The 14,597-nt window shown below is 41.8% G+C and overlaps 1 protein-coding gene across 3 annotated transcripts in view; it reads right to left on the reverse strand.

Moving 5' to 3' along the window:
- Positions 1 to 14,597, reverse strand: part of AGPAT4 (1-acylglycerol-3-phosphate O-acyltransferase 4) — a 1,187,234-nt gene that overhangs the window by 581,710 nt on the left and 590,927 nt on the right. For all 3 annotated transcript variants that reach the window (XM_044068028.1, XM_044068026.1, XM_044068027.1), the window contains one exon: positions 4,143 to 4,312. In XM_044068028.1, coding sequence (XP_043923963.1) covers positions 4,143 to 4,312 — 170 coding nt within the window. The remainder of the gene's footprint in view (positions 1 to 4,142; positions 4,313 to 14,597) is intronic.

The raw sequence follows: 14,597 nt of genomic DNA on the forward strand, positions 1-14,597 counted from the left end.
CTGAGACCACATTTACTGTGTCTGTTATTTCCAAAGCTTACTGGCATAAAACAGGATTCCACATTCATAAACATATTACATACTTGCTTAAATGCATTTTGCACACAATGTTCAGTATGACAACCTGTCAACAGGTGATGGCAGTTTGCACAAAGGAATAAAGCTCTGAATTGTTAGTAAGATGCTTTCAGTAACCAAATGTACAGGATTTGATTCCTTCCACCAAGATTTGCCTGCAATGTGACTCTGAGCAAGTCTCTTTCACACACTCCAAGACAGACCTGATACCCCCCAACCACAACATGACTGACAAGAGTATCATACCCTTGAACTTAGGGGTGGGAAGTTAATTTTTATTGTAACTGCTGGATGTAACTTGAGTTTAGCTCTATTTAGTTAAGACATGAAGCTAAGTCTTTCAATAACACCAAGCTAAACAAGTCTACAGCTCTTGAAAACAGTTTAATAGATGAAAACTTATCTTTCACTTTATTTGTCAACTAAAGACTCCTTTTATTTCATCCAAACTGTGTTTTTATTTTCATTTGGTCAGTGATATAGCTTACTGCATAGAGTTGTTGAGCTTCTGAATAAAGAAAACCTACTAGACATCTTTTACATAAATTTCTAGCTCAGCATAAACTAATGACTACTTATGTGCAAAAAACGTGGATTTTTAATAATCTAGAAAATACTGGTAATTGGCTGGTCAAAGTTAATTTTATTACTGGCTTCTGAAGTGAAGGAAATTTGATGGTTTAATGATCATAAGAATGATTTATGGCAGTGAGTGACACAAGCAGAGGGGAAAAAAGACAACAATGGCATATCTGAGATAACAGGGGGTTACTGACAGGAGTGGAGATCTACGCTGGCATCCACATATTTATTTTCTACCCAAAACTGATATTATGAGTTTTTTGACTGAGAAAGCTTAAAGCCTGACAAGATTTGTTGTCTTTATAGAATGTATTAGAAAGGATTCACACCAGTTTATAGCTTACTAACCAGGTCATATGAGAAGCTGACCAGTACAAATGTTTTATTACTATAGTCATAGATAGTATTTCATTTAAGCATGTTTTTGTTTGCATATTAAAAAAAAAATAAAACATCTTTTAAAGGGAAAGAATAAGTAGCATTATTTGCTTTCTGTATTTCAAAAGGTGACAGTTTTTTTTATTTTATACTGAATTACAAAAATATTCCTTTACAATATGATGTGAAACAAGTGATTTAGAGTTCCATATGTTATCTTCTTTTACTCTACAAGTTTGTGTCAACATCCTCTCCTCCCTCTCTATTTAGCCTTACTGCAACATTTAAGTTTAATAAATATATTCAGCTTATCAAGTGTGTGGCACAAATACCTCTTGTGAGATTCCTGAGTGAACAAAAAGGTGGAAGCTGCCTCATCAGGCAAACTGTTTGCTATGTCATATCTCTCTCTCTTATGAAATGTTTTTTAACTGGCTTGGCATCAGCCCCATCATCTCATCCTCATCAGATGAGGATCAGAAAATATTTTCAAAAGGCAAACTGGCCAGTCAGAAGAGGCAGGAATGGAGTGTGGAGTTTGCATGTCTTCCCTGCATTCTTGTGGGTTTTCATCAGGTGATTCATTTTCCTCCTATACTCCAGAGACATCCTGTTCCATGAATTGGTGAGCCCCCAAACTTCCCATCGGTGTGTGGGTGTGTGTGTGTGTGTGTGTGTGTGTGTGTGTGTGTGTGTGTATGTGTGTCTGTGCTTGCGTGTGTGTTCGTGTGTGTGTGTGTGTGTGTGTGTGTGTGTGTGTGTGTGTGTGTGTGTGTGTGTGTGTGTGTGTGTGTGTGCGCGTGTGCATGCATGTGTGTACATATATCCTGTGATGGACTGTCCTTATCTGTCCTGCATCCACTGGGTGCCAGGGCATGCACTGGCTCCTCCATGACCACGAACTGGATAAAGATGGCATTGCAGAATGAATTAATGAAAGAGACAACAGGAAGCATGACACAACCAAAGATGTGTAACTTCCTGGTCTAGGTTGCTACCTGTCTAACTTCTTCACTACTCCAGTGACTCAAGGTCCAATACATAATAGAAACATCCATGACTCTAGATCCTTAATGGTCTAAGGAGATGGCTGAATGTCAGGATCATCATCATAGGGCTTAATGACATAGCAGAGTTTGAGTACACTTGCATAAACTTTTTACTAACCCTTAGCATGCAATAACGCTGTACGCAAACTGGAAATATGCTACTATATGCTGGCTACTAGGATGCCTGAGATCATCAATTATTTGCACTTTGTGCTCTGTTCCAGAGGAGCAGTTTATGAGCCACTACTATTGAGCAGCCCCACAACAGCTCAGGCCATACCTTTCTCACAAGATGGGAAAACTGATCTTCAGTCACTAAGTCTCATCTCCCTGGCATGCCAACAGAGCAGTCAATGCCAAAATCTCTAAGGCTGCACACAGCTGTGATGCTGGAGATGGCAGGATCAGCCTGGCAGGTATCAAAAGTGGTATTTACAGTCTAAATTACAAGGGTTGGAAGGACATGATACCACAAAAGAAAGTTACTAGACATTAAAGACTGAACTAAACAAGATAAGAAAATCCAGCTCTAGTCCAAGAAAAGAGGCTAACATTGCAAAGTTACTGCAGAATGACATACACCTTAGACTTCTTTTCCTTTTTACTTTGTTTTTTTTTTAACTCTTTTCTCCAGCATCTGCTGCTCTAATCTTGCCCATTCATTTTCCCACAGGGCAAGAGACAATTATGACAGGGCATCATTCTTGCAGCCATAAGGAGATTTTGCAGTAAGCTCTAGCTCCCAGACAAGCTTCAGCAAGTGTTTAATAGGTGATGTAACCGTTTAGCAACCCTGCACCCATTGCAAGTATATGTCACATGGGAGTGGTGCTGGTGTCCACTAGGGATTCAATAAGTAGAAGGAGTAAGCATGAGAGATGTCTTTCTTCCCATTCCCAGTGAAAGGTGTACAGATATAGCCTTATTATTCTAGTATGACTCCTCCCCCTCTCTCCAGCTAACTCATCAGTGTCCAGGTCAGTAATCAGACCAGAGCTGTGTGTGTCATAGGCCTCAAGATTCTCTTCATCTTTTTTTTGCATTGTTTTTATGACACCCACAGTTAGCTTTGGGGGTCTTCTTGCACCTGCAATTATCTCTTTATCTCCCAACATCTGCTACTGGGCTTCTTCATGACATTCACACTTCATTGCCTGAATATAACATATACTGGGATATGAACTCATGCTCCAAGAGAATCTGAGTTTAGCACACCTATCTTATTCCAAACGTAGTGAGGATCAGGTTGTAGTCTGCATAGCTGCACTGGACTTGGAGGACTCCTCAAAAAGGGAAGCAGGGTAGTTTTCCTTACTAAAAGGTCAATGCCACAGTCTTGCTCACATCCACACACCTACAGATATGATTTGCTGGCCATTTTCCAAACTCCTTATCAAAATAAAAATTCTGCACTCTCCCTTCCTTCCATCCCAAACTTACTTCATTGGTTCTACAGCGCAAATTGTGAGGCTTCATTTTACCTGTCTTCTTCAATGATTTACTTGCTGTCACATGCTTAGTTATAGCCCACTTAACTTTCCATCTTAAAGCAGGACAGAAGTAGCACTGACTTTTTTAAAGAAACTGAAATGGAGTTATTTACAATAGTCATAAATGAAAAACATGAATAACATTTATGGTGTAGATTTCTGTGAAACTGAAGAACAATGTATGTTATTATCTGATTAGTTCTAACCCCTTTATATAATGGAAAACTGTGCATATTACCAAATCATGTGGTAAGAGGTTCATTCTGTAGCATACTGGCTGCTTAGAAAACCACTGTTAAAGTGATGCATACTAACTGCTTTGTGTGATAATGTTACACATTACTGGCATCAAAGGCACAAATTTCTTCACACAGTTATCCAGACAATGCAAACATGCTTGATGCGGACTCCAGAAAGGTACCATATTAATTATTTCACCCTGCCATACTGAGAGGACATTGTATCTTTGGTTAGTAAATCTGAACACTGTACTTCAGCAGAACAGATTACAACCACATTTAGTCAATCAACTGAATAAAAGTGTATAGAAAAAAATTTCACTTACCCCTAAGACACCAAATCTTTCACAGAAAGTCCAGCCACATAGAAAATCTATCTCATAATTATGATTGAGAACTACAATCGCATTCTCCTTCCCAAACTTTTTATAGCTCTCTGGGTCTGTGTGAAGTGTACAATCAGTTCCTGACCACCACTCCAGGAGCATCACCAGCTCTAGAATAAAAGAGAACACACACAATTATATTAGTCTCTTGATAAATTAAGGGACAACTCCACCTACGTTAAGTTTTCCTAATACATAGTACTTTTTATTCTCTTTAATCCAAACTAAAGCATGGCACATAAAGAAAATGATATCCCCTCTCTCTCTGAACTGTGCCTTGCCTTGACTATGCACTGCTTGTGCCCACCATTTTGGCTATGTACAGAGACTTTTAGTGAAGGAGTAGGAAGCTAAAACAGAGCATTTATAACCCTAACACTACAAGCTATCAGATTAGCAAAAATGTCTGTATAGGATTTTGAAACTAAAAAAAAATATTGTGAACACTGTCAAGTAATTTTAAGGATGGATTTTCAGACAGATAATCAGCATAAACTCTAAATTAGAGACCAGTTCAGCCTGTAATAAAGGCTAAATAATATAATTAAGCATTTATTTCTGACAGCTTTAGCACTCATGGGGGCTTGTTAATGATGAAAATCAAAAGATTACTGATGCTATCAGTAAAAATGCTCAAGAACAGCAGAAATTCAGAATACTACCAGTACAAATTGATGAGACAAGAGAACATCCACAGGAAGCATTCTGGCAAGAAGTCACACCAGTTGTAAACAAAAATCACATTAAAATGTCAGTACGGTTTGGATATAACACATACCTCTCATCTGTCCAGATTTTCATAGAATGTCCAGATTTTTGTCTTATATTTTTTGGTATGCCCCTCTCAAAATTTGTGTTTTTCTGGCAAACTACAGAGGATTGAAATCACTAAATAATGATATACATGTGTGTTTCAGACTGCATGTCATTCAGAAAATGCAAGCTAACACAAAACATGTTATTCTAACAACATTCTAAGTTGCTATAAGCAGTATGGTTCTGTAGCTCAGGGGTTAGAGCACTAGTCTAGTAAGCCAGGGGTCATGAATTCAAATCTCATCAGAGCCTGTGTTTCCCTTCTTCTTTTGGGAGGGTGGCTTAATGGCGAAGGTGTTTGCCTCACAAACACAAGGTGCAGGGTTTGAGTCTCACAAGGGATAATTGGCTAGGCTTAAAATGGCTCGCAAGGGCAGTTAGCTTAGTCCTAAAACTATGAACTATTTAAAACCTGTCCCCATTTTTGAATATTTGTCCCCCATTATTTAAGGCTTTGTCCAATTTCTTGTGTTAGGAAGTTGAGAGGTACAGTACAACATAATAAGCAACAAAAACAACATAATACAAATCACTCAAGAGAGATGAGCAGACATTAACACTACATATATCCACAAATGATGAAAATATGTTTTTCCCAGTTTCAAGATATACTTGTCTACAAATCTGCAGGTGTGTCACATTAATAAGTATAACTACTTCAGTTAATTAGCAATGACTAATACAGAGGATAATGAGCATGTGCCTGATCACAACTAAGTTATTATATGTTTGAGAAATGGTTATAAAGGAGTTCACCTCAAGAGCGATGTGAACCTTGACATCCAATGTGAGAACATACTTACTCTACAGGAGACACATGATCATAAACCTTTGTTGTATGTGGAGTTTTTCTTGCTCCTTACATTACCCATTGCACAGAGAAAAAATATACGAATGTAAATGTTTTACAGCTTTGAAAATTATGATATAGGGCTGTCATAATTATCTGTAGTACACAGAGCTTCCAATGTATAACATGTACTATAAGAGCAGAAAAGGAAATGTAGGAACACAAAGTGTTTTATAGCTTTAAAAGCTGTAGCACACTTACTGCTTCTTCACAGACGGTGGTAGTAGTAAAGTGTATCTATGATCTTGTAACAGCTATAAAAGCTTTATTATACAATGATAGGTCATTGTTAATCAAAAATGAGCACATTGACAGGACAGACCAACCAACGTGCCCACTGTAAATCGAGCATATACTGATGGAAAAAAGTCTGGCCGCTAAAGTACCATTTATCAACCAGACTTTTCTTTTCATATATGCTACAGAGGCATACCTCTCAACTGTCCAGATTTTCACAGAATGTCCAGATTTTTGCCTATCGGTCTGTTCCTGATAACATTTGTGGTCTTCTGACAAATTACAGAGGAGTAAAATCCACAAATAATGACATGCGTTTGAGTTTCAAGCTTCATATCCTTCAGACAATGTCTGGAAACCTTAGTCCCATACGCATGCACAGTACATTAACAAACACAGAAGGATAGGAAAGCAACACAGAGGAACATTACGGCACTGTCATACAAAGACATTACTTCAGAAATGTAAGTAATTTCTTTCTTAAATAATGTCGCTGTATAATCACAATAACAACCTATGGGTGTGGGTAAATCCTGATATACCCACACCCAGTCATAGGTTATTGCTTAAATATGCATTCTGCGTGCTTTGAAATACTCAAAAAAGCATGGTGGAGCAACATGTTATTTTTAGCTTCCCAGTGTTGTTATGTGCTAGCTGCTATTTATGCTTTGATGAGAGAGTAAAACATAACAGCTCTGAAAGATGATTAGCAAAACTTTGTCATGCACGTTCCTTAAATCAGAAAGCATCTTAACAATGTCATCTTTTTCCCAGGTTTGGAGTGTAATTGTGGTACTCCTATATACTGAAAGTGTAATCAGTAAAGCAATTAGTAAGCACAGTAGCCTCTCTATTTGCAGTATTTAGCTATTCACAGAAAGTACAGTTTTGTACCTACCATAAATGTAGATGTTCGAGTGCTAATACAGCTGCAGTCATAACAGATGGGTTCTCCTGCCGTCAGGCGGGTCCTCGGTCGGCCGAATTCCAAAGTCTAGGTCCGGCGTCAGATGTCGTCGCTTCTTCCCTGACGTCAGTGCGACAGGGGTATAAAAGAACCAGCCGACGCCATTTTCTTCAGTTTTTCTTGCCCCAGATGTCAGGTGCCCCCAGAAGGAAGGCAAAACATAAATTTATGTAATAGTGCAATGCAATATAATCAAAAAACAGTAGTTGCAAGCAAATACACCATAAAAGAATACCCCAATGAGGTTGTATGAGGAGGTGTTAGCCATTAGGCCTGTCCCAAGAGGGGAAGGAGGGAGGGAAACCTGGACTGCAGCTGTATTAGCACTCGAACATCTACATTTATGGTAGGTACAAAACTGTACTATGTTCATTGTGCATACAGCTGCAGTCATAACAGATGGGTAGAATCCCAAAGCTAATAAAGGGGTGGTAGGCACTAAGTGGAACTAGGAAGAGCCAGGATGCCCTGCAAGACTGCAGTGGCAAAGCCCGCTCTAGTTTTGGAGTATAATGGTAGGTGATAGTGCTTGGAGAAAGTATGTACAGAACTCCAAGTGGCTGCTTCCAAAATATCTTTGGTAGGAACCCCCCTGAGGAAAGCTGCAGAGGTAGCTGTGGCCCTTGTGGAGTGAGATCTGATGCCTGTAGGTACAGTTTTACCATGAAAAGAGTAACAAAAGCGTATGCAGTGGGCTATCCATTTTGAGATTGTCTGTTTGGAAATAGGCTTCCTTTGAGCACCTGTAGCATAGGACACAAAGAGTTGCTCTGATTTTCTGAAAGGCTTTGTTCTGTCCAAATAATAACGGAGCTGTCTGTGTATGTCCAAGGAATGTAGTAGTCTCTCCCCTTTGTTTTGTGGATTAGGGTAAAAGGTAGGTAAGTGGATAGCCTGATTCAAGGCTACCCTGGATACTACCTTTGGCATAAAGGAAGGATTGGTTCGTAAGGAAACTCTGTCCTGATGGAAAATGATGAAAGGCTGTACAGCCATGAGGGCTTGTAGTTCTGAAACCCTGCGTGCTGAGGTGATAGCCAGAAGGAAGGCTGTTTTCCATGACAAATATTGCAGTTCTGTTGAAGCAGCTGGCTCAAAAGGAGGCAGGGTCAGTTTTTCTAGAATGAAATTGAGGTCCCAAGCAGGTACTGGTTGCTTCCTTGGGGGTTTTATATTCTTAGCCTCTCTGAGGAACTGTCTTAAGAGAGGGTGAGAGAATAAAGGAGGATCAGTGTTGTACTCTGCAGAACTGGCTGAGGCATGGATTTTGATGGAGGAGAATGAAAGTCCACTGCTTAGCATCTCAGCTAGGTACTGTAATATTTGAGGTAAATTCAGTATTCCAGGATTCTGACCCTTTTTCTGATTCCAGGCACAAAACCGTTTCCATTTTGTGGAGTAGGCTTTTCTAGTAGAAGGCCTTCTGGCCTCCAAAATGACATCCTGCACCTCCTTGGAGAGTAGGGTCTGTTGTGAATTTAAGGAATCCTCCATGCGGCTAGATTGTTTTCAGCTGACTGTGAAGAGTTTTGAAGTTGTGCTGAGTCAGTAGAAGAGGCATTAGAGGCAGGATCCATGGTGGGGAATGCGTCAGGCTCCTCAGGAGTGGGTACCAGTGCTGTCTTGGCCAGTCTGGAGCAATGAGAATCATCTTTGATCTGTCTGCTCTGGCTTTTAATAGAACTTTGGGCAGCAGAGGAAGAGGTGGAAGGGCATAAACTGTCATTGTTGTCCAACTGAAAGAGAGTGCGTCCACTTTCCAGGCCTTTGGATGAAAGGTCCTTGAGCAGAATTTTGTCAATTGGTAATTTCTGTGGGTGGCAAAGAGATCTATGTCTGGCCTTCCCCATGCTTGAATTATCTTTGTAAAAACTTGAGGATGCAACTTCCATTCGTGTGGATCTGTCATATTTCTGCTCAGGTTGTCTGCCAGCATGTTTTCCTTGCCTGGCAGGAACTGTGCTTGAAGTTGGATTTATAATTCCAGAGCCATGTTCCAAAGAGACATGGCTAGCCTGCATAGGGGGTATGAATGGGTTCCTCCCTGTTTATGTACCACATCACTGTGGTGTTGTCTGTCCTTATCAATAGCTGGCCTGGATGCAGTAGGTCTTTGAAAGCCATAATAGCATTTATTACTGCTAGCATTTCCTTTTGATTGATGTGTAGGTGCTTTTCTTTTTGTGACCATTTGCCCTGAATGCACCGATCTGTCATGTGCGCCCCCCAGGCGTAGTCCGAGGCGTCTGTTGTGATGACTTGATTTGCTTGAGGCTTGCAGAATGAGAGACCTATGTTCCTTTGGCATGCTTGAGCCCACCACAGAAATTCCTTTTGAAGACATGGAATCAGTGGTATAATTGTTTCCAAACTGTGGCTGTGTTGTGACCATTGAAGTTTCCTCATATGCAGCTTTGCACATGGGATTAGCAGGATGCAAGATGCCATGAATCCCAGAGCCTGCAGGATTTTCCTTGCAGTCAGCCTGTTGAAGGTTGCCAGTTTTCTGAAGTATTGAGTTAGTTGCCCTTGTTTCTCTGGCGTGAGGTAGGCCATCTGGGTGTTTGTATCCAAGCTGGCACCCAGGAAAATTATTGTTTGAGAGGGTATTAGTCTTGATTTCTTTTTGTTGACTGTGTATCCCAGAGAATTCAACAACATTATTACAAACGCCAGGTGTTTCAGAAGAGTGTGTTTGCTGTCCGCTTGGATCAGGCAGTCGTCCAAATATGGGTATATTTGTATCCCTTGAAGTCTGCAGAAGGCAATTACTGATGCCAGGCATTTCGTGAACACTCTGGGCGCAGTAGATAAGCCAAAGGGCAATGCAGAGAATTGATAATGGGTTGAACCTGCAAGAAATCTGAGGTATCTTCTGCAATCTTGTATGATTGGGACATGCAGGTATGCCTCCTTGAGGTCCAATGTTACCAGCCAAGAATCCTTGCCCAGCATGGGAAGAAGCTGCTGTAATGTGAGCATCTTGAATTTTGGCAGTAAATATGTGTTTAGGATGGATAGGTCCAAAATAGGTCTCCAATCTTTGCCCTTCCTTGGTACCAGGAATAGTCTGGAATAAAAACATTGACCCTGTTCTTGTGCAGGTACCTCTTGAATAGCTTTTATGTCCATGAGATCTGAAATTTGTTTTTGTGCCTCTGCCCTTTGATTGTGTGGCAGGTTTGGCATGCCTCTCATTTTTGGAAGGGTGTGAAAGTGGAATCTGTAGCCTCTGTCTATAATGTCCAGGATCCAGTTGTCTTTTGTGACAATATGTCAATTTTTCGAAAATAATGCCAGTTTTCCGCCTAAAGGTGCTGCCATTTGAGCCTTGCTTGGCATGCAAAGGGGAAAGTCATTGGGTCTGCTTTCTGAATGGCTGTGAACTATCCTCACCACCTCTTGGTGTAGGTGCTTGCCATTGTCTGCCTCTAAATGATCCTTGAGATTGCCCTCTACCCCTCGGGCGCCTGTATCTACCTCTTTGAGGTCTGTCCGTGGCTGGAAAGGACCAATTCTTTGAAGGCCAATTTCTACTGAAACGTGGAGGTTGTACCTGTAAGAAATCTTTCACTGTTTGCATTGATTTTGCCTTTTCCTCCATTTTCTTTAATACCTCCTCAGCTTTAACACCAAACAATACATCTTTTTGAAGAGGTGCATCTAGTAATTTAGCTTTGACATGATCTGGTAAGGTTTGCTCTTTGAGCCAAGCATGTCTACGTATGACTGATCCTGTAACAGCAGCTCTACATGAGGCCTCTAAGGCATCAAAACCACATTGCAAGGTATGTTTGCCCACTTGCTCTGCACTACGCAGCAAATCCTGCAGCTCCTTCAACTCTGGTTGTTCAGGTTGTGACATTTTGCTTTTCAACTGAGATAACAAAAACTGTTGATACTTTAACATATGGAACTGACAGTTTAATGCCCTCATGGTTAAGGTGGCCGAGGTGTATACCTTTTTCCCCCACCTTTCTAAAGCTCTGGAATCTCTCTCTGAAGGTAATGGATTTTTGGCAGTGGAGGCCTTAATTCCCTTGGGACCTTGTGAAATAGTTTCTGGGTCAGCCGCATGGCTTTTGTATAGGAATTGGTGTGAATCAGGAACCCGGTAATACCTGTCAGGCTTGACTGGAGCTGGAGGTAAAGAATCTGGGTTAAGGCTGGCCTCTGAATACACATCATCTAGTATGTCTAAGACAGGAGGTATAGCCAGAGGCCTGTGCTGAGGGAGCAAGAGGAAATCCCTGAGCCTTTTCTTGGAGTCTGAGTACTCTTGGCCTTCCCAGTGGAAGTGTTCCCTCAAGGTATGCAAGGTTTCCCCAAAAGAGTAATCCTCAGGGGGGGAGACAGAGGGAATGGACTCCTCTGCATCAGAATCTTCAAAAGTGGAGTATGAATGTTCCTGGTCCTCAGAATGTTCTGAAGTAATGGAGGCCTGGTCCGAGGAAGGGTATTCTTCCTCCACTCTGGGCCTTTTGTCCGAGGGGGGTTGTGAACCCCTGATAAGAGTAATCAAATCCTCGGCCATTTTGAGCATCTGCTTTTTAGGCATGGGGCCTTGAGAGGGGCCCTGTGGAACTTGTCTTTTAGAATGCATGGCTGCTTTAGATTTAGTGTAAGCCTTAATGGAAAAAGAAGAAGAATGCCTGAAGACACCTTGAGAGGTGGCAGGCCTGTCTAAACTCTGAGTTTCCCCGCCAAGAGTGGCTTCGGTATCTGTAGTCGGGGCGTGGGCCGAAGAGCCTGCGGCCTCGGGCACAGAAGACACCGCTAATGAAGTGTCATCGGTAGTCAGGGGCTGCGTAGGCGCCTCGCTGAGAACCGAAGCACCTGTAGTCGGCTTTAGCGTGGTGTCGGTAGAAGTCGCGGACCTCGTATGTCGGTCCTTATCTTTGCGTCTTTTACTCAAAACTGGAGTCGGAGTATCCGACGACATAATGTAATTAAACTTTTTGCCAAAATAGTGTTGGGCGAACTCCGCCCAACGCTTAATAGTGCGTCTGTTTAATGTAGCACAAAAATGACAGGCCGAGACGTCGTGGTCTGGGCCTAAGCAAGGAATGCAGAGGGAATGGAAATCCTTATGAGGTATTTGCTTCCCACATGAAATGCAATTATTAACTTTGTCTGACATCGGTCTAAGGCAAGAAAAGTTTCCCCAACGGGGTACTTAGCTTTCAAGAAGTCTTCGGTTGAAAAATATTCGTAATCTCAGGAGCTGGCCGACCGGCACTTGCGAACTGCTTCTGCTTCGGGCACCGCGCGGCAAGAAAGACTGGGGAAAATGGCGTCGGCTGGTTCTTTTATACCCCTGTCGCACTGACGTCAGGGAAGAAGCGACGACATCCGACGCCGGACCTAGACTTTGGAATTCGGTCGACTGAGGACCCGCCTGATGGCAGGAGAACCCATCTGTTATGACTGCAGCTGTATGCACGATGAACATCCACAAAGAATTCTACAAGATCCATCCAGACTCTGCTACACTTTGCTGTGAAGGAAAGGTTAGTTTGCTTTTATTTTTTGTATTACTGTATTGCCTTTCTATATTTTGAATACTGTAGTTTGTTTTCTTTACCTTGTGTTTTGCTTGCATATTAAAACTTCAAAAGAGACCACAGCTCTCTCTGTTCTGAGTCAGGCAGAATTTTTTTCCGCCCTCCCACCCATTTAAGTTGTCTTGTTAAATACCACTGTCTTTCTAGTTGCCCGCCTCTTATGTTAATCTGACCATATATCTCATTTATCTCTACTTTCACTGGCTTATGTGAGTAATCACAAAATCATCATTTTTGAAATCCCACCCTTCAATTATTTAAATTTATTGGCCATCCTACAGTATTTCATAGTACCAAAATACAAAAGTGACCACCCCTTTCAATCCATCTTGCTGTTTTAAAAATAGTACCTCTCCACTAAACCTTAACTTTTTAAACAGGTAAAACTCAAGTTACCTACTTTCACATCTAACTTCTCTAGTGCATACTGCAGAGTGCATTCTTTTCAATCTTACCTTTAAGCATCCCTGTGACTAGCACTTTCTCTAATACCTGCTGGAAAGCACTAGGAAGCCTTAAACTCATACAAACACTGAACTCTCCTTGTTAACAAGGAGAAATTAATAGTAGGCACTAAACAGCCTATAATTGCAAAGTACCTTGCTAAGGAAACAGCTCCTATACTTTACAAAGAAAAAAAAAAAAAGCCCCAAACCAGGCATATCCAAGGGTCAGCTTCCGGTGATTTCTCCTGTCCACCTGGTGAATCTGGGCATACTGGGGCAATGCAGCAATTGCCTCATGTACACAGACAACCCACTCCTCCTACCACCCAACACTACAACCTGTGAGAGATGCACTTACATAGCCAAAATGGAAGCAAAGCTCTCCACCCAAGATTGTGCTAAACAGTCAAGAGAAGGTTAACACCCACACTACACCTCAAGCAACACATAGCCCTTCTAAACCCGCACCACCAACACCCACATATAGCAACACTAAATCCACATATGCAGAGGCCCTAAACTGTAGCCCTGCCCAAGCAACAAAGACCTCTGAAGCTGAAACGCAAACAAACACCAATCACAACCAATGTGTCACATAGTTCACAACACCAGTGTGCCACCCAGCAACAGCAACAGCCCCTAAGGCAAGACAATGTACCTAACACTTTAGTCATAGGTGACTCTATAGTCCGGCACACTGATGTCCCTCTCACCAGGTTGAATAAGGAGAAAATTACAGTCAGCTGCCTGTCAAGTGCCAGGATCCGCCACATAACGCATGCACTCAAGTCACTCCACAACAAGTACAAATATGACTCTGTCATTGTCCATGTTGGAGTGAATGACTTGAGACGTACCTCCCTGGACTACATGAAAAGAGACATGGAAGAGCTCTCGGATCATGTGGCCCAGGCAGGTATGACCCTAGCCCTGAGTAGCATCCTGCCTTCGCCCAGAATGATACCACAATATAAGGATAAAATGATTGACTTCAACAATTGGCTAAGCTTATGGTGTCATTCAAAGAGGATCCAGTATCTGTCTGCCTGGGACGACATGATTGACAGACCACGATGCTTTGCCAGAGATGGTCTGCACCTGTCGCCCTGGGATTCAGGTTACTGGCTAAGGCTCTTGCCACCCCTATAGTGCCTTTTTTAGGCAAACTTCAAAGGACAAAACCACCACCGTAACAGGTACAAGCATGCAAAATCTGAAGGTAATGCTACTCAATGCTAGAAGTCTAAACCTCAAAATGCACTCTCTCGAGGCACTCCTAAAAATGGAGAACATCGATATCATCTGTGCAGTAACTGAGACCTGGTTCAAGGCTCCAGAGAGCACCCCTGCAATACCAGGCTACAACTCTTACCACACTTTTCGGCCACCAAACCAGGACCGAAACACTAAAGGTGGAGGAGTGTCAATATTCACCAAGGATATTCACACCACCAGGCTAGTTGGCCAACACAATGTGTCTGAAATTCTCCAAGTGCAACTAACACTAGGTAA

Source organism: Protopterus annectens, chromosome 1.part0, assembly GCF_019279795.1.
Source record: "Protopterus annectens isolate FY-2018-M chromosome 1.part0, PAN1.0, whole genome shotgun sequence".
NCBI lineage: Eukaryota > Metazoa > Chordata > Ceratodontiformes > Protopteridae > Protopterus > Protopterus annectens.